At 37.2% G+C, this 25,943-nt stretch overlaps 1 protein-coding gene across 1 annotated transcript; it reads left to right on the top strand.

The window, feature by feature from the left end:
• Positions 1–5,703: 5,703 nt before the first annotated feature.
• LOC131057325 (cytochrome P450 CYP82D47) lies at positions 5,704–7,558 on the top strand. The gene is made up of 2 exons (XM_057991466.2): positions 5,704–6,600; positions 6,706–7,558. Exons 1-2 carry the CDS (start codon positions 6,043–6,045, stop codon positions 7,324–7,326), a joined length of 1,179 nt encoding a protein of 392 aa, XP_057847449.2. The 5' UTR covers positions 5,704–6,042; the 3' UTR covers positions 7,327–7,558.
• The last annotated feature ends 18,385 nt before the right edge of the window (positions 7,559–25,943 follow it).

Raw genomic sequence — 25,943 nt, 5'->3', positions numbered from 1 at the left:
CACATATGTTCATATCTTATTTGAAAGTACTCTTTTTTATGTTTAGGTAGGGATGAATTTAGTAAAGGTTATAAAAAAGTATTTACAACAAGTTTATATTGTACAATAGAAAGGGTAAATAGTAGTCAATCATGTTCTAATAGTTGTGATAACATTTGTCAATCTAATGTCCAATTATTTTAATAGTATATAGCACTATTTTAATTAAGGCTTAAAAGTCATTAGTGTCAATTATGTATACTCATAATTGAATGAAATATATTCTTTAGATCTCGATGAAAAAAATCATGTGATGCAACATCAATGCAACAACAAAATATGACTTAATATTCAAGTATTAATCTATCCACTTTTGGGGTTATTTTTGCACACCTCAACAAAAAGCATGTTGATGTGGTGTCATATTTGATAATGTGGCCATGAAACCTTATGTATAAATATGGGCCTTTCCAAATTAGCTACTATTAAAAAAATGAAAGTGATTATAAATTGTGATGTATGATTTTGTGAGGTTTTAACTTAGGGTGCTCAATAACTAAATCGTCTTTCATAATTGTAGCTTAAGATTGAGCATTAACAAGTAAGCCCATAGTTGTATGCACACAATATGCCTAGGCTTTTTACTTATGCTTTGTTAGTATCCAATAGAAATGTATGATTATTTTTTTGTAGTATTGATGAGACAACCAATTCTCCTTTCTATTTCTTTACTAGCTACCCATTTTATCACCTGTTATACAAATATTGTAATGTTTACAACATATTAAATTTAAGAAGGTTCTATCATGTTCGCATGATAATTTACCTTTGTTTTTTCTTCGGATAAAATAGGTTTTGAAGGGGATTCAAAACCCTTACAACGAGAGAGTTGTCATCGAATAATGATCAAGACTACCCAGCTATGAAGCACAAATTTTAGAAATGATCTGAAACCTTCTGGACTTACGGGCATCCATACCCCAAGACACAACAACTGCAACAAAGATTAAACATCAATCAACGTAGTCACGACTAGCCAACACTAGCCAACCATCAAAAGAAAGACATTATAGAATAGGCTGGAGAAAGGAATGGATCTGGGTCAACAAACAATCAACCTCAGAAAATAGAGAACAATGAGTTTTCAAGCACCCTCATCCAATAAGGGTTTTCCCAGGCTCCCATAACTTGTAATTAGGCCACAAAATACCAAAAGACCCATACCTAATAAAAAACAAACATTGGCCAAACTAGGACCTTGAAAATTGTTAGCATCCAGCAAGCCCCTGAAAGAAACAAAGACAATAGGGTTTTTCTAGGCTCTCTCAACCATGAATGTGGGTTTTACAAGGCTCCCACAACCAGAAAAGGCCCAAACCACAACAATGCAACCTAAAAGTACAATCTGGGAGGTAGGGTTTTGAAAATGTACCTAGAACCTTTTACATAAGAAACCAAGAGGGTTTTTATAGGCTTCCTCAACCCATAAAACAAACTTAGAAACTGGATTTTGATAGGGAACCCAAACCCATCTGTGAAGAGCGTCAAGAGAGTATTGATAGGAAACCTAAACCCGAAGCATGAACAATAGTAGCCAAAATGCCCCCTCACCCCTTCTCTCCACCTGAATAGGAGAAAGTGCCATCTCAATAAGACAAGGAGGAAAGTGGACTGACAACCCAGAAAGCCCTTTTGCAGCTAGCATAAGCCGAACCACTAATGGGAAAGGTGATTGATGTCACAACTTGCATCATTTCAATTCTTATATTATCGATTTGAGGGTGTGTCAGAAAGCTGTCTGTGATAAGGATAGTCTCAATTGTGGAGGTTGTGCACTGTAGAACAATGACTTAGGTTGGATCATGCTTCGTCAAGAGCTGTCGGGATCTATATGGAGCTATTCCTAAGACTGCGATTTTTAAAGACTTTCCAAGATTCAAACTATGAAAATCAATGATACTAAAAAGAATTCAAATATGTTACTAGAGATCTGAACATCATATAATTTAAGATTTTAACCATGGAATTTCCTAATCCTATGCTTAAACAACTTTTATCTTCTTAACAAATCAAATATATCTTAAAAATTGAAAAGAAACTTAATGTACGTTTGCTAAAGTGAAATATACTTTACACTCGCAAAAAATAAACCAAATTAAAGTTGCAGAATTGCACTCTAATTAATACCAAGAAAGCAATTAAATTCCATGATTAAATTTCAACAAAGTTTTTGTTCTTTTCTTAGTACCAAATTATTCATCTTGAAAAAATGAGAAATTACATTCAGTTACTATAAAGAGACTAATTAACAATTGAAGACTAGAACTTCTATGTGTTAATCAAATCAAGATCTTAATGAAAATGAAAAAACCACGACTTAACACGTTATTTTAACTGAGATATTTTAACAGAGATTCTAACAATATGAAATTAATTCCAATTAATGAAATCACACATAAAAGAGAAACAACACAAGGATCACCTCCCTTCGGTTGAGCGGGCCCTACTCTCTCTCTGGTGGTATCCTCAACACAAACTCTTAGATCAACTTGCTGATTTTCATTGAAATTGTACTTCCATTAGGAAGTAAAAATAGACTTGTTGATTACAAAATCTAGAGCTCCTATTACTGACTAACTTTCCTATTACCTAATAAAGGACTCAATGGGATATTTATAGATATCCATCTATTTAAATTTAAATCATGTTACCCTCTTAAAACAGAGTAACATCAACAATAGAACCGAAAGAAACTTAATCAAAGAACAAGAAAACTTCAGAGCGAAGTGAATGTTTCAAGGACAACCTATGAAATAAGCGCCAGGAAGATCAAGAGGATCTTTTAGAGTATCTCAAAATCTATCGTCCAACAAGTGGCCATTGAACTGGAGTTAATTGATTCGGCTTGCTTGCCCCTCAAAATATATTCAAAAATACATTTATGACAATAAAATAGAACAAAGCAACACATTATGGCATTCATACTTGAAAATTAATTAAAAAGTGAAACTTTTAATCCATAAGATACTATTTCTAATATTACTTATAATAAGTAGAGTAAAATAGCAAAAATGAATAAACATGCAAGTATTTTTAGGATGCCGCCAGACATATTAGTTAATAGATAATTAAAAAGTTTTAAACATAAAGTATGATTAATAATGCCATGATGAGCCCTCATCAACCACTCCCTCACACATAGTCTCCACCTCAATAGGATAAAGGGCCACCTCAATAAGACATAGAGAAAGCAGGCCAACTACCCAGACAATCCTCTCACAACCCAACACATAAGCAGCCTCTCCACCTCTATAGGAAAGTGAACCACCACCGACAGAGATCCAAGAAAATAGGGAGAAAAATAAGAAGAAACCCTCACCAAAGATAAAATGAGGAAAGGACAGAGGTCTGCTCACACCCATAATTGAGGGCTCCCACTAAAATAGCCACACAGTCCCCAAACTGATTAACGCCCTGCTCCCAGCATGCAAAGGCCACATAAAGTACCCGATGTCTGCCAAGGATAGCAAGGAAGAGAAGGAAGAGGGGAGAACAAAGGATGAAGCCACAAGTGCCACCCTGAGCATCGCCAAACTCGATCTTAGTAGGTACAAAAAAGCCTCCCTCTCCTTCACACCCAACCCTAGCCTTTGCCACACCATCAACCATGTGGAATAGGGAAACAAGCACAAGATCAAAGATTGCGCGTAGAAAAAAGCACCGAATAGGGCCTCCCACACAGTTTGCTTCTCCATCGTCCTCCCCTTTGCCTACATCATCGCCTGCCATAACCCTAGTTTGGCCACTCCCCCCTGCTCGCCCGTTCCCGCTCATCGTGCCATCAATTATTTCTCTGTCTGTTGTTGTTGTTGTTTTAATGTTGTCTTTTGTTCATAATTTACCTTTGTTACTTGTGTCGTGCCTGTGAAGTGTGATACCTGCAGCTGCAACACAAAACTCAATAGATCATTACAAGCATGGTTAACAAATAAGAAGAAAATGAAAGATGAACCATGACAAAGCGACCTATCGCCTCCTAAGAGATGCGAGTATGGATTTGCTCTTAGATCTGGATAAGCAATCCTAGTGACTTGACTACAACTAGATGGAGGATTTGAAATGATAATGATATGCAAACTAGATAAGATTGATTAAGCTAGATTGATCCAAGATGCTAATTAAGCTAAAGATATGCATGATTAAGCTATGATGATGATGCAATTAAGATAGAAAAGAGCTTGATTAAGCTACATGATTCAACACTTATGCTAGAAAATGATCAAATTAAGCTAAATCTAAGATGCAATTGCCTATAACAACAATGCTCAAAAGATATGCCTATAGTAACAATGCCTAAATTGATAATGAGATGGGATCCTTTGTGCTCCAAAATGGGGGATATTTATAGGATTTCCAGGGCCAGGGGTGAGGTGGCAGGAATCAACGGTCAAGATTGAGTCTGAAGATATCAAGGGTGAAATTGGAGGAGGTCGGAGAAGAGGTTGGAGGAAGGGACTCTTGTCATCTCTGTGGTGACAAGTGTCAAGGAGCCTTGTTCATGAGAGGGCAAGTGTCCAAGGGAGGAGACATGTGGCCAAAGTGCCATGTGTCTCAAGGGAAGAATATCCACACCATAAGAGGTTAGGATAAGGAGGTTAGAATGTGCAAGATAGGATAAGGTTAGGCAAACCCAAGGTTAGGTGGAATGGGTTAAGTTAGAGGGATGGTTAGGTTAGGTGGTTAGAAGTTAGGAGGCATGTGGGTAATTTGAATTTAAAAATTCAAATAATAGGAAAAGACTAATTAATTTTCAACAACTCATAAATTGATTTGTTTTAATTAATTAGAGGATTAGAAGAATTGATTGAAATGGGGGGAGGATTAATTAATTTGAATTAATTAATCAAAAGGGACTATTGAAATGAACCTATTAGATAAATCCTTAAGATTTATTTATAAGTAGATGAAAGGGAGAATTTAATCAAATTGCTAATGAATTTAATTAAATTAAGAAGGAGGATTAATTAAATAATTACTTATTTAATTAATTATCTTCAGACCATTTTTAGGTGTATACAACTTGCATAACTTTCCCAATAATAATTAATATCTTCATATATGTTATAACATAATTGACATTCTAACTTACAATTAATAATTTATTTGTACTCGATTTTTTTTTTTATAAAAATAAGATTAAATTTTTACTTACCCTGTCATTGATGTTTATTTCCATTGACTTAAATTAATAAAAAGAGATTTTTTTCCTTTTCAACTAATTCTCTAAAATCTCAATCAATCACTATCATCTTTGATGATGAATGTTATATCAAATGTCAATGCAAATAAATGCAAACAATATATAAATTTTTTTGTTTCAACATAGAGGGTAGAAAACTAATGACTAATATTAAAAGTGTCTATACAAACAATAAAATATTTCAGGCAAGACAATTTAATTATATTTAATAATTAATTAAAAAATAAAATATAACTGCAGTCTTGACTTTTAATTTAATTATTAAATGCAAATAAATTGTCCTGTTAGAGCCTTTTGTTGCGTGCATAGAGAGCTCCTCTAATCTGTATGTTGACGTATTCCATGACGCAAAATGGTTTGCTATTTTGTGTATCTTGTCTGCGACCCGTGAAAGAGAAACGTATCGGACTAAAACATGCTAACAATTATAAAATCTACCCCTATAGCAAGCCTGCTCCACTATGGCGTTGGAAGCAGCAACCATCATTTTTCTTTCTCTGGCAGTAGCAGCTCTTTTGCTAATTGCAGACTACAGGAGGACTAACAGTGGCAAGCCACCGCATCCTCCATCATGGCCAATAATTGGGCATCTGCATCTCCTAAAAAAGAAAAAGCCCATTCACCGGATTTTGGCCTCACTTTCCCAACGCTATGGACCAATCGTGCATCTTCAACTTGGTTTCCGCCCAGTCCTGGTCATTTCCTCTTCAGAGCTCGCAAAGGAATGCTTTACAGCAAATGACAAAGCCCTGGCTTCGCGCCCAAGGACAGTTGCAGCAAAGCATTTAGGATATGACTACAAAATGTTCTCGGGGCTACCCTACGATTCATACTTCCGAAACCTTAAGAAGATTTGCACCGTCGAGATCTTCTCTGCCAGAAGAATCGATTCCTTCAAACACCTGCGCTCGGAGGAACTTTCCGCCCTCATCCGTTCACTGTTTGAGAGTTGCCAGCGAGAGGCGGCGCCGGTGAGGATGAAACCCAGGCTCTCTGACCTCACATCTAATATAATCGTTCGCATGGTTGCGAGCAAGAGAGTTTTTGGACATGATAATTCCGGGGACTTTCAAGAAGGGCATCATCTGAGGAAGATGGTAGAAGAAGGTTTCTACTTATTTGGTGTATTTGCAATCGGCGATTACCTACCGTTTCTTAAGTGGCTTGATCTACAAGGTCTCATATCCGCCATGAAAAAACTGCAGAAAGAAAGGGACGCCTTTATGCAGAAATTGGTCAATGAGCACCGTAAGAATCAGGGGATGCACGCTCACGACTTTATCGATCTTCTCATCTCTGCAGTAGACAACAATGAAATTCTATCTGACAATAACGACAATGTGGTGAAGGCCACCGCCCTTGTATGCTTTTCTTACCCCTTTCTATTATAATTTTGAAAGACCGTGAAATCTGCCGGTGATTCTTTTTTCAGTTGCAGTCCACAATTTTTTATTTTTGTTCTGCAGAGCGTGATAACCGCAGGTACAGACTCATCCTCTGTGACCATCGAATGGGCACTGGCGGCTCTGTTGCAGCACCAAGACGTTTTGGGAAAAGCTCAGGAGGAGCTCGACAACTTTGTTGGAAGGGACCGACTGGTGGAGGAATCAGATCTACCCAAGCTCTCCTATCTGCAAGCCATAGTGAAGGAAACTCTGAGGCTTTATCCAGCGGCACCCCTTCTAGTTCCCCATGAGGCCGCAGAGGCGTGTACTATTGGAGGGTTTGATGTCCCTGCAGGAACGCGTCTGTTAGTCAATGCGTGGGCAATTCACAGGGACGCAGACGTGTGGAGCCACCCAGCGGAATTCGATCCTGAAAGGTTTTTAAAAGGAGGGAAAGTGATTGATGTGAAAGGGCACGACTTTGAATTGATACCATTCAGTTCCGGGAGAAGAATGTGCCCTGGAATGTCTCTGGCACTAATTGTAGTCCAGTACACCTTGGCGCGGCTGCTTCAGAGCTTCGAGTGGTGTGTTCCAGAGGGCGTTGTAATTGACATGGCAGAGGGGCTTGGACTCACAATGCCCAAAGCGGTTCCTCTGGAGGCCATTATCAAACCTCGCCTGCCCCTCCATCTCTATTGATAGATATGTCTGAGATTTCTTCATCGCTAAACATGTATAGAGTTTTAAACGCGTACCCACGTGGGTTCTGCTGCTACAATATAGCTATAGATGTCCAACCATGATATAGAATATGGCCATAGCATCTTCATTGTGGGTTGAACATCTATAGCCATTTTCTGAAAAGTAGAATTAAAAAAATCCCTCTAGGTTCCACCTTACCTCTTTCCCAGTGAGAGTGGGTATATATAGTATTATTTTAATGTTATTGATATAATATTTAATAAGAAAATAAATCATTCTGATTGCATAATATTGTAATGATTTAGACAATCACTGTTTTATCTTAGATTTAACAAATTTGTATTTTATTTACTAAACTTGAGATTGGAAAGTTTTATTGAATCATATATTTATTGGAAAGAAAAATATGAGTGTGTCAAAGATCAATTTCTAAGTTCCAAAATATTTTTAGTTAAGGGGTTATTTAAATGTATTTGAAGAGTTTTGTTTTATTTATGGATGTGTGTATATATATTTGAAGATCTAAATTATTATCTTTATTAAGTTTTAAAAGTCAATCAATTTTTTTTTTTAAATGATGAAGGAAAATGTAAGTATAGTTTTCTTTACCTTTTTTTTTCCTTTTTAAAAAAGTTTACTTAACTTTAAGTATTTATAGACAATGTGCTTCAAACTTTATTGAGTGTTGCTTTATTTACAAGTATGTAATCATCCATTACATCCCACCAAAGCATTTCCTTTAGATACATATATACCAAAACTAAAAGAAATTTGTATGAAGATGAAAAGGTTCATACAATATTTCAAGATATGCTTTAAAGATCAAATAGAACAACGTGATAAGAAAGTAGCAAAACAAGAAGAGCTTAAAGTTGACCATCATCTACCAAAATTGAAAAAGGCAAAAAAAAAAAGCAACATATCAAATATTTAATGAATTTCCATACATAGACAAAACCCTTTTTTTCATAATAATTATTTATGTGCTTGGCTAACATAAAGATATATTATAGATGCCAACAATCATCTTCCATTACACACCATTTTGCTATCAAAGCATCTATTCATACAAATCACATGCCTTGCTTTATAACCATTCTAACTTTTAAAAAAAAAATCTTTCAAGGTATCAGGCCAAATGGTTTACATACATTATGTTTTTAACACATTTCAACCAGGACAGCTGCAATTACAATATCTAATCAATAAACAACCTCCTCATGTATTGCTGGATGGGTACACCCCATTCCAAAGATGCCATTCAGGACTAGCTACGGGTATTTTTCACACATGCCGGCTTTGGATTCAAGCTTGATAGATGAATATGCTAAGAAGTTTTCGGAACCTGTTAGAACAAATCCCTGATATCAACATTTTTCAACGCACTCTATCTGCCTATTGGCGTGCCATGTCTGTTCTTTCACATTTCAAATTGTTCAAACGTTTTAGTGCTGTCTTTACTTGCATGCTTCACTCACGTCTACTAGGGCAACTAATAACAGTTGGTGGAATATTTCTGATATCCATTATGCACTGAGGGACATTCATCCCCCATGGAGCTCGCAATATTTTAAAGAGATACCTTGTCAAACAGTATACATACTTTCTTTACATTTCCAGATTTTGGATAAATTTGCATCCGACTAATTGCAATTACTGTATATAATGAAATTTCGGTCACCGCTTCAGTGTTGTAGCCATTTGATGATGGACAGGGAAGGTGCTTGCAACTTATACTCATTTTGAGCGTTTTAGATGACAAATGATTTTTTTATTTTTTTTAACTGAGCACTTAGAAGATGATCTCAATTGAGATTGTTTTAACATTGAGGATAAACTTTTATGTTCAAAAAGTGAGTATAGCAACAACCATTTCTGACAGATGCTTAATGGCAAAAAGAAGAATATTGTCAAATCTATTGATCAAATATCTAACACCTCAGTCATGTCGGTAAAATAAGTATGTTTCTTAATAGAGAATTGTATCCTACCTATTGACTAAACAACTAGCACTTTAGCCATCTCCAATAACAACTGATATTGATAGGAGGGATCAATGTTGTTTTGAAGTAATGATGAAGTTTCTCAAATAGTTGTAATCTACCTATTTTGGTTTATCTATAGATACATTCTAACATGTTGATCTTGAAGTTGATCAAAGTAGATTGTTAATTGGTGTTTTGACATAAATAATTAAAGGAATTATAGTGAAATGCTAAGATAAAAAGGTACAAGGTGTGTTTTGATTGACTTTTGGGATTAGTGATTTTTTAAAGGCGTTCAAATAGTTTTGGCTGATGGATCATATCTCTCACAACTATTAATTTTGATAGCATAAATATATGAACCATCAATTCAATTTAAGGTAAAGAAATGGTTTTGATTAAGGTAAGTTAGGGAAGGACCTTAGCTGATATAATAATGATCATAGCATTTCAAAAAATTACTAGAAGCTTGGAAGACAAACCAAAAAATGAAATAAACAATTCAACATAATAACTATAGATATAGAGAGTATAGCCAAAAAAGCCATTATCTAGAAATAGCAACCAACACGGCTATTAACCATACAAAAAATAGCCAAAACAGAGAGGACACATGACTCTAATATAGCAACTATTAGTCTTTGACCATCTTTTCTAGAGTTTTCTTCTATTCCATAATAGAGGTTATCACTGTTCATTTCCTCTAGTTGGTCAACTTGTCTTTCTTTTCTCGATTTTTAAATCTCTTCTCCATCTTTGATCACACCGTCACTACTCCCATCACCTTCTTCCACATAAGGTCATTTTTTATTTTTACAACTTGTCCTATGGCCTTTTCAAGGGAGGCAATTTCCTATTTCTACAACAACCCATGCATTTTGAGGAGTTTTCAATATTTTCTATCTTGGCATGAATATGTCCTATATTAATAGTTAGAATCTAGTAGTTTTTTTCTTTGTTGATCATCCTTTTATCTTAAATGGCCTTTCCTCCTCCTCGCCATAGTTTTTGAGGATGTTCAAACCATCCAAGGCTTCAATAAAGGGGGTTCTTTAAGGAGGGGAATGGAGAAAGATTTTTCATGGGTGGTGTATTACAGTTCCTTAGTAGACTCTTCATTCTCATTTTCATTGGAAGAAAGGTCACCAGAATTATCCTCTTTATCCTCGTCGGGACTAGTTTTTTCTCAGAAGTTGAGGCAATCTTGGTCATCGCCAAGATTTTGGCTAACCTTTCCCAAATGAAGCCAAATGTGGGACAAGTTGCTCCAATGTGCTAGCGCCAAAACCCAAGGTGTTGTTCCTCCCCCCAAATGTGGATTGAATAATGCAGATATAAACCTCTAATTGCTGTCATAAAATTCTGAGATGAAATTGAGCATGAATGTCAACTTCCAACACCCAAGAACACCTCCTAGACCAAGCGCACCTTCCCAAATAGGAGCGATTTCACCCAAGTGACAAAATCTTGATTCTTTCCTTCCAAATCCTTATAACAATCTGCAATAAACCTGTGCTTTTCTCAGAAGTTGAGGCAATCTTGATCATCGCCAAGATTTTGGCTAACCTTATGGATCTCCCTTGTCCTAATGACATAGTAGTGTCATCCTTCACATTCTCCCATATGAGATATATATAGGTAGCAAAGGAGCATGGGATACCATTGGGCGATAGAAATTGTAATTTGGATGATTCAATCACCGAATCACTAAGTGTGATTGAGATTATCAGTAAGTGTGATTGAGATTGTATTGCTGCTAAACATGTGGAATATGTTTGGACAATGATATTGATGAATCTGAATGTGGAAATAGATTTGGGAATGTATTGATTTTAAATATCTAAAATGTATATAATTACTGTCTAAGTTTCCTCGAAAATTTTATTTAATAATGTTTTATTCTCAAACTTATGTGATTGTGGGACCTTTATCTATAGTTTTGAAATAATTTTTTTTTTTATGAATCCATAACTTGATGAGTCTATAAAGTTAAGATGAAGAAAATTTATTATTATTTGGAACTACTCAAAAATATTAGTCTGTTCTTAAAATTCAATTATTATCTTTATTGCTAGGATCTATTGTATAATGGTAAGTTTATAATTTATCATTTAGATAAATTGAAATCCACATCCTAGTGCAATCTCTTGCAATAATTGGTGTTGGCCAAGCTTTTACAAAATAAATATTGCTACTTTTTTAATTTATTGAAAAATGTGGGAATTATTAAAAGTAGTACTTATAAAATATTATAAGGGATGCAAATAAAAATAATTGTTATAGAAGATTATAAGGAATGTAGTAAATATATTTTAATGTATGAAATAATTTTATAAAAGTAATGAAAATAATATGTATATTATATTATTTAAAATTATTATATAGATTTTATGGTAATGGTTTACAAAAAATTATAGATTTATTTTAATGTATGAATCAATTGAAAGTTATTATTTTATTTTATAAAATTATATTAAAATAAATGTATTGTTGTTATTATAAAAATTATGTATAGAATTTTTATATGAAATTTGTTTCAGTTTTAAAGATTTTGCAATTTAATTGGAATGTAAGTTTCAAAATTTATATAACTTTTGCCTTGTTTTCTTTATAAGTGGATTTACTATCATGATATCTAAATAAATTGTTTAGATTGAGAGAGGAAGTATATGATTTTTTAAGATATATTTTTCTATTGGAATTAAGAATTAAAAATTTATGTTGATGTAATGTATCCGATTATAAATTGTAATGTACCTGATGATAAATACCCGATGGCAAATTGTAATGTACCCAATGACAGATACTCAACGACAAATTGTAATGTACTCGACGGTTGATACCTAGCGACAAATACTCGATGGCAAATTGTAATGTACTCGATAGTTTTTTATATAACGACATCTTCATGTATAGTAATAACCCACACATGTACGACAAACAATTGAGTGTTATATTCGATCTACTCAAAAAATGAAATGCTATTATTATAATCCAAGATAATATAGTAGATCGTAGATCAAGGCATATGTGATCCACGAAAATAGATTGCAAACAATTGGAGACTTGTATTCTTAGATTATATTATATGGACAAATTTGTCTTCGCAAAAAGACATCACAAGTTTGGAGCACAATGTGAAAGATCAAAATGATATTTCCAACAAAAGACTAGGGTGAGGAATGACTCCCACCGAAACTGTGAGTGCCAGACTAGGGAGGATGTTGCACCTCCAAAACGGAAACCAAAAAACTCAATTCCAATGGGAACTGCAAATACACAAGAGAACATAACTCCACCATGATTTTCTACAACCCAACCATGGCCTTATAAAGAGCTCTAGGAAGGTTCCCAACAGGTTACAAGCAAGCTGACAAGAGTTAAATATTACATTAAATTAATTTAATTAAAATTTAAAGGGTCTATAAGATATTATTTAGTTGAGTCATTTAATATTTTGGGGACATAACAGTCCTCCCAAACCAAGAATTGTTTTCCCTCAAGCAATTGCAAACTCAGATTCTCCAAGATTAGTTTTCTCTGCCACATGGCATCTTCAACTGACAGATTCATCCAACGAACTAGGTACTCCCTGATGGTGCATGACCTCAACTTCCTCTCTCTGACATCGATGATCTCCGTGGGATCCAATGCAAGTTTTCTCTCTTCACCAATAGGTGGAAGTTCCTTGGATACCGTGATACATTGACTAACAACATTCTTGAGGCATGAAACATGAAACCGTTGTGAATCCAACTTCCTTCTAGAAGCTCTAGCTCATAGGCAATTTCTCCCACTATCCATACCACTCTATATGGTCCATAGAAGCGAGGCTTTAGCTTATCGACACCACTTTTCTTCAAGTATCAGCAAAGGCTGAAGTAGTATAAAAAATGGAAGCGTATTAGCAAAGGTTGAAGTAGCCTCGCAGGCAAGGTATGGTCAGATTTATTCTATTTATAGGTAGTGCATTCCCTCATGTACTGTAGCACATCATCTTTGAGGCCTTTCCAAGAAAACCTCTCCCAAATTTTCCTATAGGCCTTGAGGTACCCAAGGTGTCTTACCAAAGGTGAGTCATGAACTTCCCTCAAAATCTTCTCCTTCATTTTTGATTCAGGTACCAAATAGATTCTATCCTTGTAGTAGATGACTTCATCCACCACCTTGTACCTGTCATCCTGTATTTGAATGTTCATCAACTGGAAAGAAAAGGTGTTCTTGGAGTACTCGACCAATAGATTCCCCTTCACGTAATAAATATCCACCACCTTGTACAATGAACATATGGTAGGTCTCCTTGATAGTGCATTAGCCACCACATTCTTCTTCCCCTTCAGGTAATAAATATCAAAATCATATGCTTGGATTTTTCTCACCAGTTTCGGTGCCTCTTGTTCAAGTCCTTCTACTCCAAAAAATATCTTAGACTGTTGTCATTTGTCCATACAACAAATTTTTCTTTGAATAGGTATTGTTGAAACTTGGCCAATGCATGCATGATGGCGACCATCTCCTTGTCATAAATTGAATTTAGACATTTAGCTCTTGAGAGCTTCTGACTCTCAAATGCAATGGGATGACAGTCCTGCATTAACACCACACCAATTCCTTCTCTCGATGCATCACATTCCTGGATGAAGAGTCGAGTGAAATATAGTAGTGCCAATATTGGGCACATACTCATAATATCCTTCAGTTTGTGGAAGGTTTGTTGTGCCACGTCATCCCAATGAAAAGCCCCTTTCTTTGTCAAATCTATCAATGGTTCTGGACTAGCTGTGAAAACCCTTTCACAAATATTTTGTAGTAACTTCATAGTACGAAGAATCCACATAGCTCTATAAGGGTCATGGGTGTGGGCCAATCAAGAATTGTCTGAATCTTCTCCTAATGCACCTGAACCTCTCGGATACTGATGACATGTCCCAAGTATTAAATTTTAGTCATCCCAAAATCAAACTTGAACCTCTTTGTAAACAATGGTTGTGACTCTGGAACGATTCCTAATACTTCATCCAATTGCCTTAGATGCACTCCTCCCACATCTTGATATAAATAAGTATGTCGTCAAAGAACACCAACAAAAAATTATGCAACTGCTTGTTAAAGATGTGGTTCATGCAATACTAGAAAGTGGTTGGAGCTTTGGTCAATCCAAATGGAATGAACAAGAACTTGTAGTGTCCATAGTGGCAACAAAATGTTGTCTTCTAGACATCTTGTTCCCTCATGTAGATTTGGTGATACCCAAAATAAAGATCAATCTTGGAGAAGTAAACTGCTCTATGTAGTTCATCCAACAACTCCTTAATCCTAGGAATGGGGCATCTATTCTTGATGGTCTTCTTGTTCAACGCTCGGTAGTCAACACACATCTTGAGGGTCATGTCCTTCTTTACCAACACTACTGAGGATGCAAAGGGATTGGAATTGGGTTTGATCCATCCTTTTTTAAGGAGTTCTTGAATCATCTTCTCTATCTCTTCTTTAAACCTTTTGGGATGGTGATAGGGCATGATGATAATAGGCTAGACTCCCTCCTCTAACTCGATGGTGTTCTAAAAACCTCTATGTGGGGGTATACCAAGTGGTATAGCCGTGAAGACCAAATTGTGCTTTCTCAACACTGCTTGAAGCTCGTCACCATGGTAGTAGGCTTGTTGCCCACTCAAAGGTTTGGTCAAGACCAAACATTGTCCCGCTTAAATGACATCATCATGTTTGAAAATCGCTTCCATTCGCTTCTCTGAAATCTCCCTCAAGCCGCCACTTGGCATTCCTCTCAGTACCACCTTCTATCCATCCACTCGGAATGAGAATTTCATCATTATTGGTCAAGGGTCTCCATCTATTGAATGCCAAATATGACATCTTTATCATCCAAATCAACCATGAAGAAATCATCTATCACTGTGTAGTTCTCCATGGTGATGCTAAGTTGCGAATCCAGATGAGTACATGACAATAGATTTCCTCTTGCCACCTTGACTTCAAACCCCTCATGCTCCTTCTTATGCAAACCCCTCCTGGTAACGAGTGATGAGTAGATAAAGTTGAGAGTGGCCTTGCTATCCAACATGAATAAAAGCCTTTTCCCCTAAAGTGTATTTTGAACCCAAAGCACATTGCACCTTGGAGTGTTGGTCAGTGTGGAAATGGCACCTCCCCTTCATATTAGTGTGGCAATCCTCTCTATCCAGTTCATTTCTTCTTTAACCATCTCTTTATCATGCTTCTCAGATTCTCTATTCTCCTGCTCACTATCAAACACTATCTCTATGTAGTGGATCTTTCCCTTTCCTAAGCATCAGTGACCTGGTTCCTATGGCTCCTTTCACGTGAAATAAATATTTTTCTTCTTGAGCTCTTGCTTCATGACCTCATCTAGTGATGGATTATTAGAGTATAGTTACTATCCTTCCCCTTCGATGCGAGGGGTGGTTTGTCCTATGTGTAAGTTTTGGAAGAGGATGAGATAGCCATGTCATGTGCCTTCTTGATTGCTTCCATAAGTGTGCTGGGGTTGAACGCTTTGACCCAACCCATTGGGGTTCCATCAATTCGTCCATGAACAATATGACTAGTCTCCTTTTAGAGATGTTTGTAAGCAACATTGGTAGTATATGAAATTCTATGATGTAACTATACATAGGTTCGATCTACTTTAGTTGTGCCAAGTCCTTGAAGTTGAGCTCTGGATCCTTCCCATCAAAGGGATGTATGAGTCTCTTCATAAAATTGACATATGAACTGACTCAATCATGGCCAAGAGTGACAATTCCATGGCACCACCATTTGTGAGAGGATCCCTCCAAGTGGAGCACTACAAATTTGATCGACTCATCTTTGAGCATCAGGTTGAGCTGGAAGTACCCACCTTTTGTACCCATGCTCATGTTGATGTTTGCCCAAACCCATCAAAAGTAGATAGGTTCAACTTCTTGGTCTTTTGCCTGTTGTCATTATTATGATGGCCATGTCTCTTAGAATATCTCATCCATGAGTCCACATAATCCTTGAAAGGCAGCTTTGCTCCAAATCCATCCTCAAACCAATCTTGCCTTAAATGATCTTGCATCTCCAAGAATGTAGGCTCTTATTCTCAATGTTGTTCAGTCCTTTGAGGAAATTTCGGCATCATTGGGCATGTGTGGGAACACTATGTATGGGACCTCTCATTCATAGAATCCTCATCATGCCCATTATGATTTCCATTTGTTCTTCCTTCTATGAAAAATTGAAGTGTTTTGCTAATATGTTGTTGTCCTTTTACCAAAGTCTCACTGAGTTGTTTTTGTCCTAGCACCAAGGTATCACTGAGTTGTTTTTGTCATTATTTTAGTGCTTGATTCCCCCATCTTGTCTATTGATTGGGATCTTGTCCGCATTCAATGTTACCCAACAGGTTGGCAAAATCACCAACACTAATACCATTGTAATGTACTTGATGGAAAATGGTAATGTACCTGACAACAAATTGTAATGTACTCGATGGTAAATAACCGATGAAATATTGCAATGTATCCGATAACAATACTCGATGGAAAATTGTAATGTACTTGATGATAGATACCTAATAATAAATACGTGATGGAAAATTGTAATATACCTGGTAGTTTTTTACTTGACAACAAATTCCTGTACAATAATACCCCACACCCATATGACAAACAATTGAGTATAATATTCGATCTACTCAGAAATATGAAAGGCTATAATTATATAATCCAAGTTAACACAATAGATCATAGATCAAGGCATATGTGAATCATAGAAATAGATTGCTAACAATTAGAGACTTGTGTTCCCAGATTATATCTATATGAACAAATTTTTCTTTGCAAGAAGACGTTACAAGTTTGGAGCACAATGTGAAATATCAAAATGATATTTCTAATGGTAGAATAAGGTGAGGAATTACTCTCACCAAAATTGCGAGTTTCATAATAGGGATGATCTTGCTATTGGAATCAAGGAACACTGAGAGGGGGGGTGAATCAATGTTCTGAAATTTTTAGTATTCTTAATCTGTCCTTTCAACCAGTTAATGCAAATGAATAAAAGTAGAGTGCAGAAACATAGAGAAAATAACAATAACACCATAACACCAGGATTATATAATACTTTTCCCCATGGTGTATTGCTTTCCTATCAACTTACCAAGGCCTACCTAGGAGTAGGTGGCATGTATCCATTGGCAAGATGTCACACAAGATTTTGTCCTTGTTGTGTGCGAGAAAAGTGGGTCTATGAAACTTGGAATGTGAAAATGTGGTCTCAAAGAGCTAGTTCACACACCCACAGGACTTCTTGGTGTAAGTTATGGAGTCATGAAGAATGACTCAACTTCCCAAGGTTGGTTCCATGGTTCTCTATCTCACAAGGTCCCTCAAGCCAATGCCTTTGCTCTAAGATCACTGAGCAAAGTGGCTTAGGGATGATGAATGCAAGAATGAGAGATGCTTTAGATTGATTTAAATATGAAAGGCATCCTAGCTATGCATGATTCTATAAATGCAATAAACTAGATTATAAGATGACAAGGCTAGTAGCAACACTATCCTAACATGATATACTAGTTGATGATCTAAGTTAATGATAAAGGAAATACTCTAAAATGCTTATTAGATTAATTCCTATTACAAAGAGAAGCTAGATGTATTGATAAATTCTGAGCATAAATGAGATACTAAAATCTTGCATGGATCCTTAAAATGGAGGAATGAGAGCTCTATTTATAGTGAAAATAGGGCAATGGAGGGTCAAGATCGGAGGAGTTATCAAGGGTCAGGATTGAAAGTTATCAATCCATGTTTACAATTCTCACCAATGAAATGGTGACAATTGTTAACATAAGACTGGTTGAGAGAGGAGGTTGGAAGCATTAAATGCTTGAGAAGACCTCATGGTTACCTTAGGAGGTAAGGGTTAAGGTTAGGTTAGGGTTATCCAATGGATAAAGCTTTTACCCAAGGGGTAAAATCTTGTGCAAGGGTTAAAGGGATAACCATGGTCAAAGTAATGAATGCTTGATGAGACCCTTGGGTTAGATGAGGGTTGAGTTAAGAGAAGAAGTCTCTAATCATGCTAGAGGGTTGAGTTAACCATTAATGGTTTGGAAGACTTTCAAGGTTAAGTTGTTGAAGACCTAAAGCCTTTAATGGTTTTCAAAGACTTTGAAGGTTTGAGAAGTGACTTCCCTTTGCTTAGGGATGTGACAATATTTAGGAGATGGGTTAGGCTAATTGATTAGGATTAGAAGAATCTAGAAGGGGGTTTAAAGAGGCAAGTGGGAGATGTAGGAAAATGCAAGTGGATGAGGAATAATAGGATTAATTAAAATAAATTGCTTTATTTCAATTTGGTTGCAAGTTGGGAAATTAAATAAATTAGATTTATTCAATTGTGGTAAACTATTAATTAAATGTAAATTTAATCAAAAGTAAGGAAAATGGATTTAATTAAATAAAATGATTTATTCAATTAAATGACATAAAAGGGCTTAAGTGAATTTAACTAAATAAATTGAATAATTTATTTAATTAAATAGAAGAATGTGGGTGATTTAATTAAGTTAGATTTAACTAAATAGAGGAATGAGAATAAAATGAACATTGAATATTCATTTAGGAATATGGTCATTTTTATACGTCTAAATTTTGCCCCTCTTTGAAGTGACCTGTGTGCACATGTTGATTCAAAGAAAATGATGTGTCGTCATGATTTGGTTATGATTAGTTTTTATGTCATTTTGAGATTTTCATGCCATGTCGCAAATTTGATAAATGATGCCCCAGTTTTGATAATGATGTTGATAATGCCCCCTTGGGTCAAAAATTTTGTCTATTTGATTTGATTTGGATAAATTTGATAAATTTTATTGCATTGTAAAATCTTTGGCTATGTTGAATGCAGTTGATTGATTCATCTCCCGATAATGATGTTTGGTAGGGTTGTATGAGACACCACGAGCAATTTACGCGTTCCTCTACGTAACCCTAATTTTGATTTACCCTATAAAAGGGAAAAAGTGATTTCTTTTTGTCTCATTTGTTCTTGTTGACTTGAGAGAAATTGACACTTGGAGAGAAGTCAACATGCCGATTCCGTATTCTTCTCATCGATTCGAGCGCGTGCGGAGGTATCAAAGGCCTGCCGCGTATGGACCACTAGTAATTCAACCTTTTTTACCCCTTTTGGATTTTTTATTTTGTCATTTTTGGTCATGTTTGGATTTGGCGGTTTAGCGCGTCGGGGTCAAAGCGTAGCGCATACGATAGGTTTCATAGCGCGTAGGGTTAAATAAAATAGGGTAGCATCCGAAAAGATTAGGGTAGCACATCGACAGGTTAGGTTAGCACTTAGGATTAGGTTAGCGCACCAGGATCACAGGGTAGCGCATAGGCAAAAACGGGTAGCGCGTAGGAGAAAAGGGATAGTGCGTACCTCAGGCTAGCGCATAGGGTGGATTGGGTAGCGCTTTGCGGGGACAGGGTAGTGCATAGTAAGCAGTTTAGCGCATAGACAAGATTGTTTAGTGCATAGGGGAAAATTTTTGGTAAAATGTGATTTTTGGATGAAGAAAATTGGTAGGTTGATGCCAGTTTTGCCGGGATAGGTGCAAATTGTCAGTCTGCGTGTCTGCTGTCATTGTCTTGATAAGTTGTCCAATAGGAGTTCTAAGATAACTTGATTTGATTTGCTATGTTTCAAGTTGATATTGATTTGATGTTGATTTTTTATATGGTGTGGATTTTTGATATGGATGTTTTGATATGAACTTGTTTTGATTTGCATTGTTTCAAGTTGATATATATGTCGAGCTTGAGTTTTTTTACAAGCTAATATGGTTGTGGAACTTGAGTTGTGTTACAAGCTGATATGAATATGAAACTTGAGTTGTGTTATTTGTTGATTTGATTATGAAACTTGAGTTGTTTTACAAGTTGATATGATTATGAAACTTGATTTGTTTTACAAGTTGATATGAATGTGAAACTTGATTTGTTTTACAAGTTGATATGATGTGATATGGAAATGGATTTGATGAGGAAATTGATATTGGACTTGTTTTGTTTTTGACAGGAGCGACTTGGAGTGGTTTAGTCGCGAGAGCGATTTCTGAGACCGTGGTCATTGATACCATGATTGACACAGGCTGATAGGGATATTAATGAGAGGTGTGGCCTATCCTCTTTATTAAAGATGCCTTGGTTTATCGTGAACTAGGGTTTATTGACAACATTGGCTGAGAGGTGGCACAGTGACACAAACACCTTTCATTTGGTGATAGGTGAGATCACATTGACGCTTGAGGATTGTTAACAGATTCTATGGATTCTCGTGGTAGGCGCATTGTTACCCTATGAGAAGACTGAGGAGGGTGGGACAAAGGCACTTCGCTGGATTTTTCAGGATGATACAGTTTGTGGATACGAGATCCCCTGGCAGGAGTTCCTAGATTTGGATTACACTCCTCTACCATCAGTGCTAACAAGTTTCATAGGTGGTTTCTTATGTCCCGACTGAAGGTCGAAGGGACTATCTGTAGGATGGGGGTTGGTCCTGGAGGACATGGTGACAAAGGGTTGTCGCTTTGCATGGGGGTCAGCTATTATGGCCCACTTATACAGGGATTTGCATGAGGGTATATTTGGGATATGGCAGTCTATCCACTGGAGTCACATTGTTACATGTATGGGCATGGGAGCATATTCCCGTGGCCAGGCCAGTGGCGGACAGAGATAGCCCTGTTGGGGGTGTGTACGTATACGGATATCGAGGGATAGTTGTCCAACGTAAGCTGGGCAAACTAGAGCACTAGAGGAGAGTTTTGGATGATATTGATATGGTTGTCTAGCGACCATATACAGGTTGTGAGGTATGGGCAGAGGATGGGATGGAGATGCCTTATGTATATATGTCCAGGTATCTGATAGGGCGGATGCCCTTTGTTATTGAGAGATTTCTGCATAGCTTGGTGCTGCGGCAGTATGGTCGACAACAGGGGATACCAAAGGGAGCATGTTTTTATGCTTGATGAAGATAGGATATATCGAATTGGGGACCCACTATTGATAGCGTGGCGGCAGTTGAGGAGTTCTTTCACTTAACCGACCAGATATGGGACTATGCCCCTGAGATAGTGGATGTAGGGATGACTGATGAGTTTGCAACACTCTTTGTAGTGCGTGCAATGGCCAGGATATTAGATCCAGCGGAGATGATTCCTGCTTTTGATGATGATGAGGATGATCAACTCGAGAGGCGAGGGAGACAAGGAGAGGCTGGTGAGGAGGTGGATGAGGGAGGTGGTGATGGTGGAGGAGACGATGGTGGAGATGGTGGAGGAGGTGACCGAGGTTAGCGAGGGGATAGGGGGAGATGGGATCAGGGGAGGAGAGGTGATAGGAGTGGAGATGGTGGTGACAGAGGGATACAGGTTGAGAGAACAGTGCGGCGGGCTACGGTGGATAGAGGGAGAGGTGGTTTGGCTATCAGAGCTGGGGGTGAGGAGAGGGTTGGAGAGGTGATAGCGGCGGTGGGAGGGCATGATGATTTTAGACGACCAACCCAGAGGAGGAGGTCAGATGTTTTACCTCCACCAGTACTGAGGATAGGTAGTGGGACAGGGGGTACCCCTACACAGGTACCCCTACAGATGCGGATTCCAACGCATTTGAAGGATGTGCAGATTAGATCGCTGCAGTTGTCAGTACAACAATTGCAGACACAGTTGTTGGCGCATTAGTGTCAGATTATTCAGCTAACCATAGAGCGGGATACAGAGAGAGAGCATCAGGGTCGAGCAGAGGAGCTTGCAGAGAGTTTGCGGAGAGCGACAACAGGTGGCTTGATGAGAGATACCTTGAGAGCTGGCTTTGAGAGCCAAGGAGGCGGAGTACTACAGGAGGCATTATGAGGATGCGATGCCCAGGGAGTGCCGAGTGCCGAGTTTCACAGCATTGAGATCCAATTGATCTCGAGAGACTGGGTCGAGGACAGAGAGCAGAGGCGTGACAGGACCTCCTAGATAGGATCCACTTGGAGATCTAGGTCTCCTTCAGGAGATAGTCATACCTGAGAGACGTTGTCTCTATTGTATTTTGATTATTTTGTTGTATTGGCATAGACATGACATATTTTGTACTTTGATCATTTTTGAGATATATATGACACCATTTTCTTTGATCCTTATGTGATGTGTTATGGATTATGCTTTCTTTTTGATTTTTTCATGATGATGATGCAATGCTTAGATGTATGTGATTTGATATGCGATGAATATGATGTGTTTAATACATGATGTTGTGAGATGTATCTTGAAAATGAGATGTATGATATGATATGATAATGATACAAATGTAAGATTAAAATGATATGCAACTAATTGTAAAATGATATGCAACTAATTGTTTTGAGCATCCTCATACTGCATTGGGCATCCTTGTATACCCACATGTTGTTTGCTTTCTTTGTAGGTATCATCATTGAGCATTGATTTGTTTGGGATATGTTGAAAATTTATATAAGCATAATGGTATAATTGAACCATAATGACCTGAGAAAAATTTACATGATTTTTTATTTTACAAATAGCACAAGCGTCAAGGTATAATTGAACCAGGACGACCTGAGTGCGGATTGCATATAAAGAGAAAAGATTAAACCATTTGTATGCGCAAAGTGGGATCATGTCTTCAGTGATATGCTTTGAATCACGTCTCAAGACAAGTATCGACACAGTACAAATGATCGCCTCACAGACAGAAAACTAAAAAATATTGGAGTCCCCATGACTTTCTCCAGTTTGAAGCATTGTTGAGAAAATTTCGAGGATCCAATAATTCAAAAAGTTCAAGTACAAATAATAGTCAAAACTTTATGCCAGATGCAACATTTGATACTTTAGAAAATCATCCATCATATTTGTGAATCCCGTTAAGTGATCAATGTGTGGTTTTGCGATTGTTTGAGTTTTGTTTGTTGGATACAATGTTATGAGTTTTCTACAAGTTTTGATGTCTCGAATTTGCTGCAAGTTTTGATTAATACTGCCCCTAGCTGAGTGTTCCTCTTAATGTGGATATGTACAGTGATTTCCAAGCCATGGTGAGATGCGGCAAAAGGATATGTGGATAAACCAGGATAGTGACTATGCTAAGTATGTCCTGGATGGATATTGTGATAAAAATGTCGGGCGATAGCCGATAGTGTTTAACTGTGGGTATAATGGTATGGTAGTAAAAGATAGATAGAGGAGCTATCCTCTTACAATAGTGCCTGTTGCCAGGTTTTCACCAGTTGCTTTTATTGTACCCTTTTATTTGCTTTTTCTTGATTTTAAAATTTTTTTTTTCTTTTTTTTTTGGACTTTTCCATGCATTAGATTGCTCAAGTGTACTATTTCTTCAGATGGATGTTGTTAGTTGGTTCGTCGAGCACATCTCCTTCTGAAGTTGTTAGTTGATAAGCACCTGATCCATAGGCTGATATGATGACATAGGGACCTAACCAGTTAGGTTCAAATTTCCCTTTCTTTTCTCGATCTTGTTGATTTCTAGGATTTTCCTTGAGTACTAGGTCGCCAATTTTAAAAATTCTAGGAATGACCTTGTGGTTGTAGCTTCGGCACATGCGTTGCTGATATGCTTTGAGATGAGTATAGGCACGTTGGCATCTTTCATCTAGAAGTTCAAGCTCTTGCAGTCGATTTACTTGATACTCTTCATCTGGAATTAGGCCTTTCAAAGAGACTCTGAGAGATGGAATTTCTACCTCCAATGGTAAAATTACTTCTGATCCATATACCAATGAATATGGTGTAGCTCCCATAGGTGTGCGAATGCTAGTTCTGTATGCCCAAAGTGCTGGATTGAGTTGTATATGCTAATCTTTGCCTACATCATTCACTATTTTCTTTAGGATTTTCAATATTGTCTTGTTGGATGCTTCTACCTGACCATTCCCCTGTGGGTAGTAAGGTGTAGAGAAACGATGTTGGATTTTGAATTTTGCACATAGTTCTCGCACATCTTGGTTCTTGAAAGGTCGCCCATTATCTGTGATGATGGAGCTTGGAATGCCATATCTGCAGATCAGATAATTAAGGATGAAAGAGGCTATTTGTTTTCCAGTTACTATGGTCATGGGGACTGCTTCAATCCACTTGGTAATGTATTTTGTTGCAGTTATAATGAACTTGTGTCCATTTGAAGATGAAGGATGAATTTTGCCTACTAAGTCCAGTCCCCACTGGCAAAAGGGCCGGGATGTTGTGAATGGCTGCAGTTCCTGTGCTAGTGCATGTATAAGATTACCATGAATTTGGCATTTAGGACACTTCTTCGCAAAGTGATAAGAGTCTTTTTCCATTGTTGGCCAGTAATATCCTATCCTTAGAAGTTTTTTATGAAGAGTAGGACCACTTGAATGTGTGCCACAGATACCTTCATGAAGCTCGTGTAAAGAGGAATCAGATTCATTACGATCAAGGCAACAAAGAAGAGTACCATCTAGACTTCGACGGTACAAAGTATCAGCAGTGAGGGTATAATGGGCGACTTGTCGGATAAAGTTGTGTTTTTGGTTTCAGGATAGGTCAATGGGTAGGATATTGTTCTTAAGATAGTCATATATCGGTCCATATAATGGAGAGTCCGAACCGGTCAAGGCATAGATGACATGGGATTCAAAATGGTCATAGGCTGGGGAGAACAGTTGCTCTACCAGAAACTCATAGCGACTCTGTTGCTTTGGAATTTGTAGTAGTGAAGTGATAGTAGCCATTGCATCGACTGCTCTGTTGTCCAACCTTGGTATTTTCTCAAAGGTGATGTGTACAAAATATTGTTTAAAATCGTCCACCATTCACTTGTATGGTAGCAGCTTGTTGTCCTTCGTCTGATAGTCATTGTTGATTTGATTGATGACTAGTTGTGAATCTCCGTAGACCTTTAATTCTGTGATTCTCCATTCTACAACCATTTTTATGCCTATAACCAGTGCCTCATATTCAACCATGTTATTTGTGCATGGAAACATAAGCCTATATGATTTTGGTATGGTGTACCCTTCAGGAGTGATGAATAGAATGCCAGCACCTGAGCCATGTTGAGTATAGGATCCATCAAAGTATAGGGTCCATTGCTTGGTGGAAATAGCAAGAACATCTCTGTCCAGAAATTTGATTTCCATTGGGTGTTTTCCAGGTAGCGGTGCTTCAGCTAGTTGATCTGCAATTGCTTGTCCTTTGATAGCTTGTTGCTCTGTGTAATGGATATCAAATTCACTGAGAATTGTGACCCATTTAGCCAATCTGCCTGTAAGAGCTGCCTTGCTGAGTAAATATTTGAGAGGATCAATTTTTGCAACTAGCTTAATTGTGTGAGCTAGCATGTAGTGTCAAAACTTTTGAGAGGCAAATACCATTGTTAGACAGGCCTTCTCAATGAATGTATAGTTGAGTTCATATCCGTTCAATGTCCTGCTGATGTAATAGATAGCTCATTCCTTGCCTTGTTGATCTTGTTGTGCCAATAATGCCCCCAATGATATATCTGTTGTTGAAATGTAGAGAATGAGTGGCTTCCCTGCGATTGGTGGTACTAGAACTAGTGGATTCAC

This window comes from Cryptomeria japonica, chromosome 5, assembly GCF_030272615.1.
Source record: "Cryptomeria japonica chromosome 5, Sugi_1.0, whole genome shotgun sequence".
Lineage (NCBI taxonomy): Eukaryota > Viridiplantae > Streptophyta > Pinopsida > Cupressales > Cupressaceae > Cryptomeria > Cryptomeria japonica.
The sequence above is the reverse complement of the archived record's forward strand: the minus strand, read 5'-3'. Positions and strand labels throughout refer to the sequence as shown.

Excerpts from the sequence above, each read along its gene's own strand:
- LOC131057325 (XM_057991466.2), top strand. The coding sequence starts at position 6,043 with ATGTTCTCGGGGCTACCCTACGATTCATACTTCCGAAACCTTAAGAAG. Across the intron at positions 6,601-6,705 it reads TGGTGAAGGCCACCGCCCTT|AGCGTGATAACCGCAGGTAC; the intron begins GTATGCTTTTCT and ends TTTGTTCTGCAG.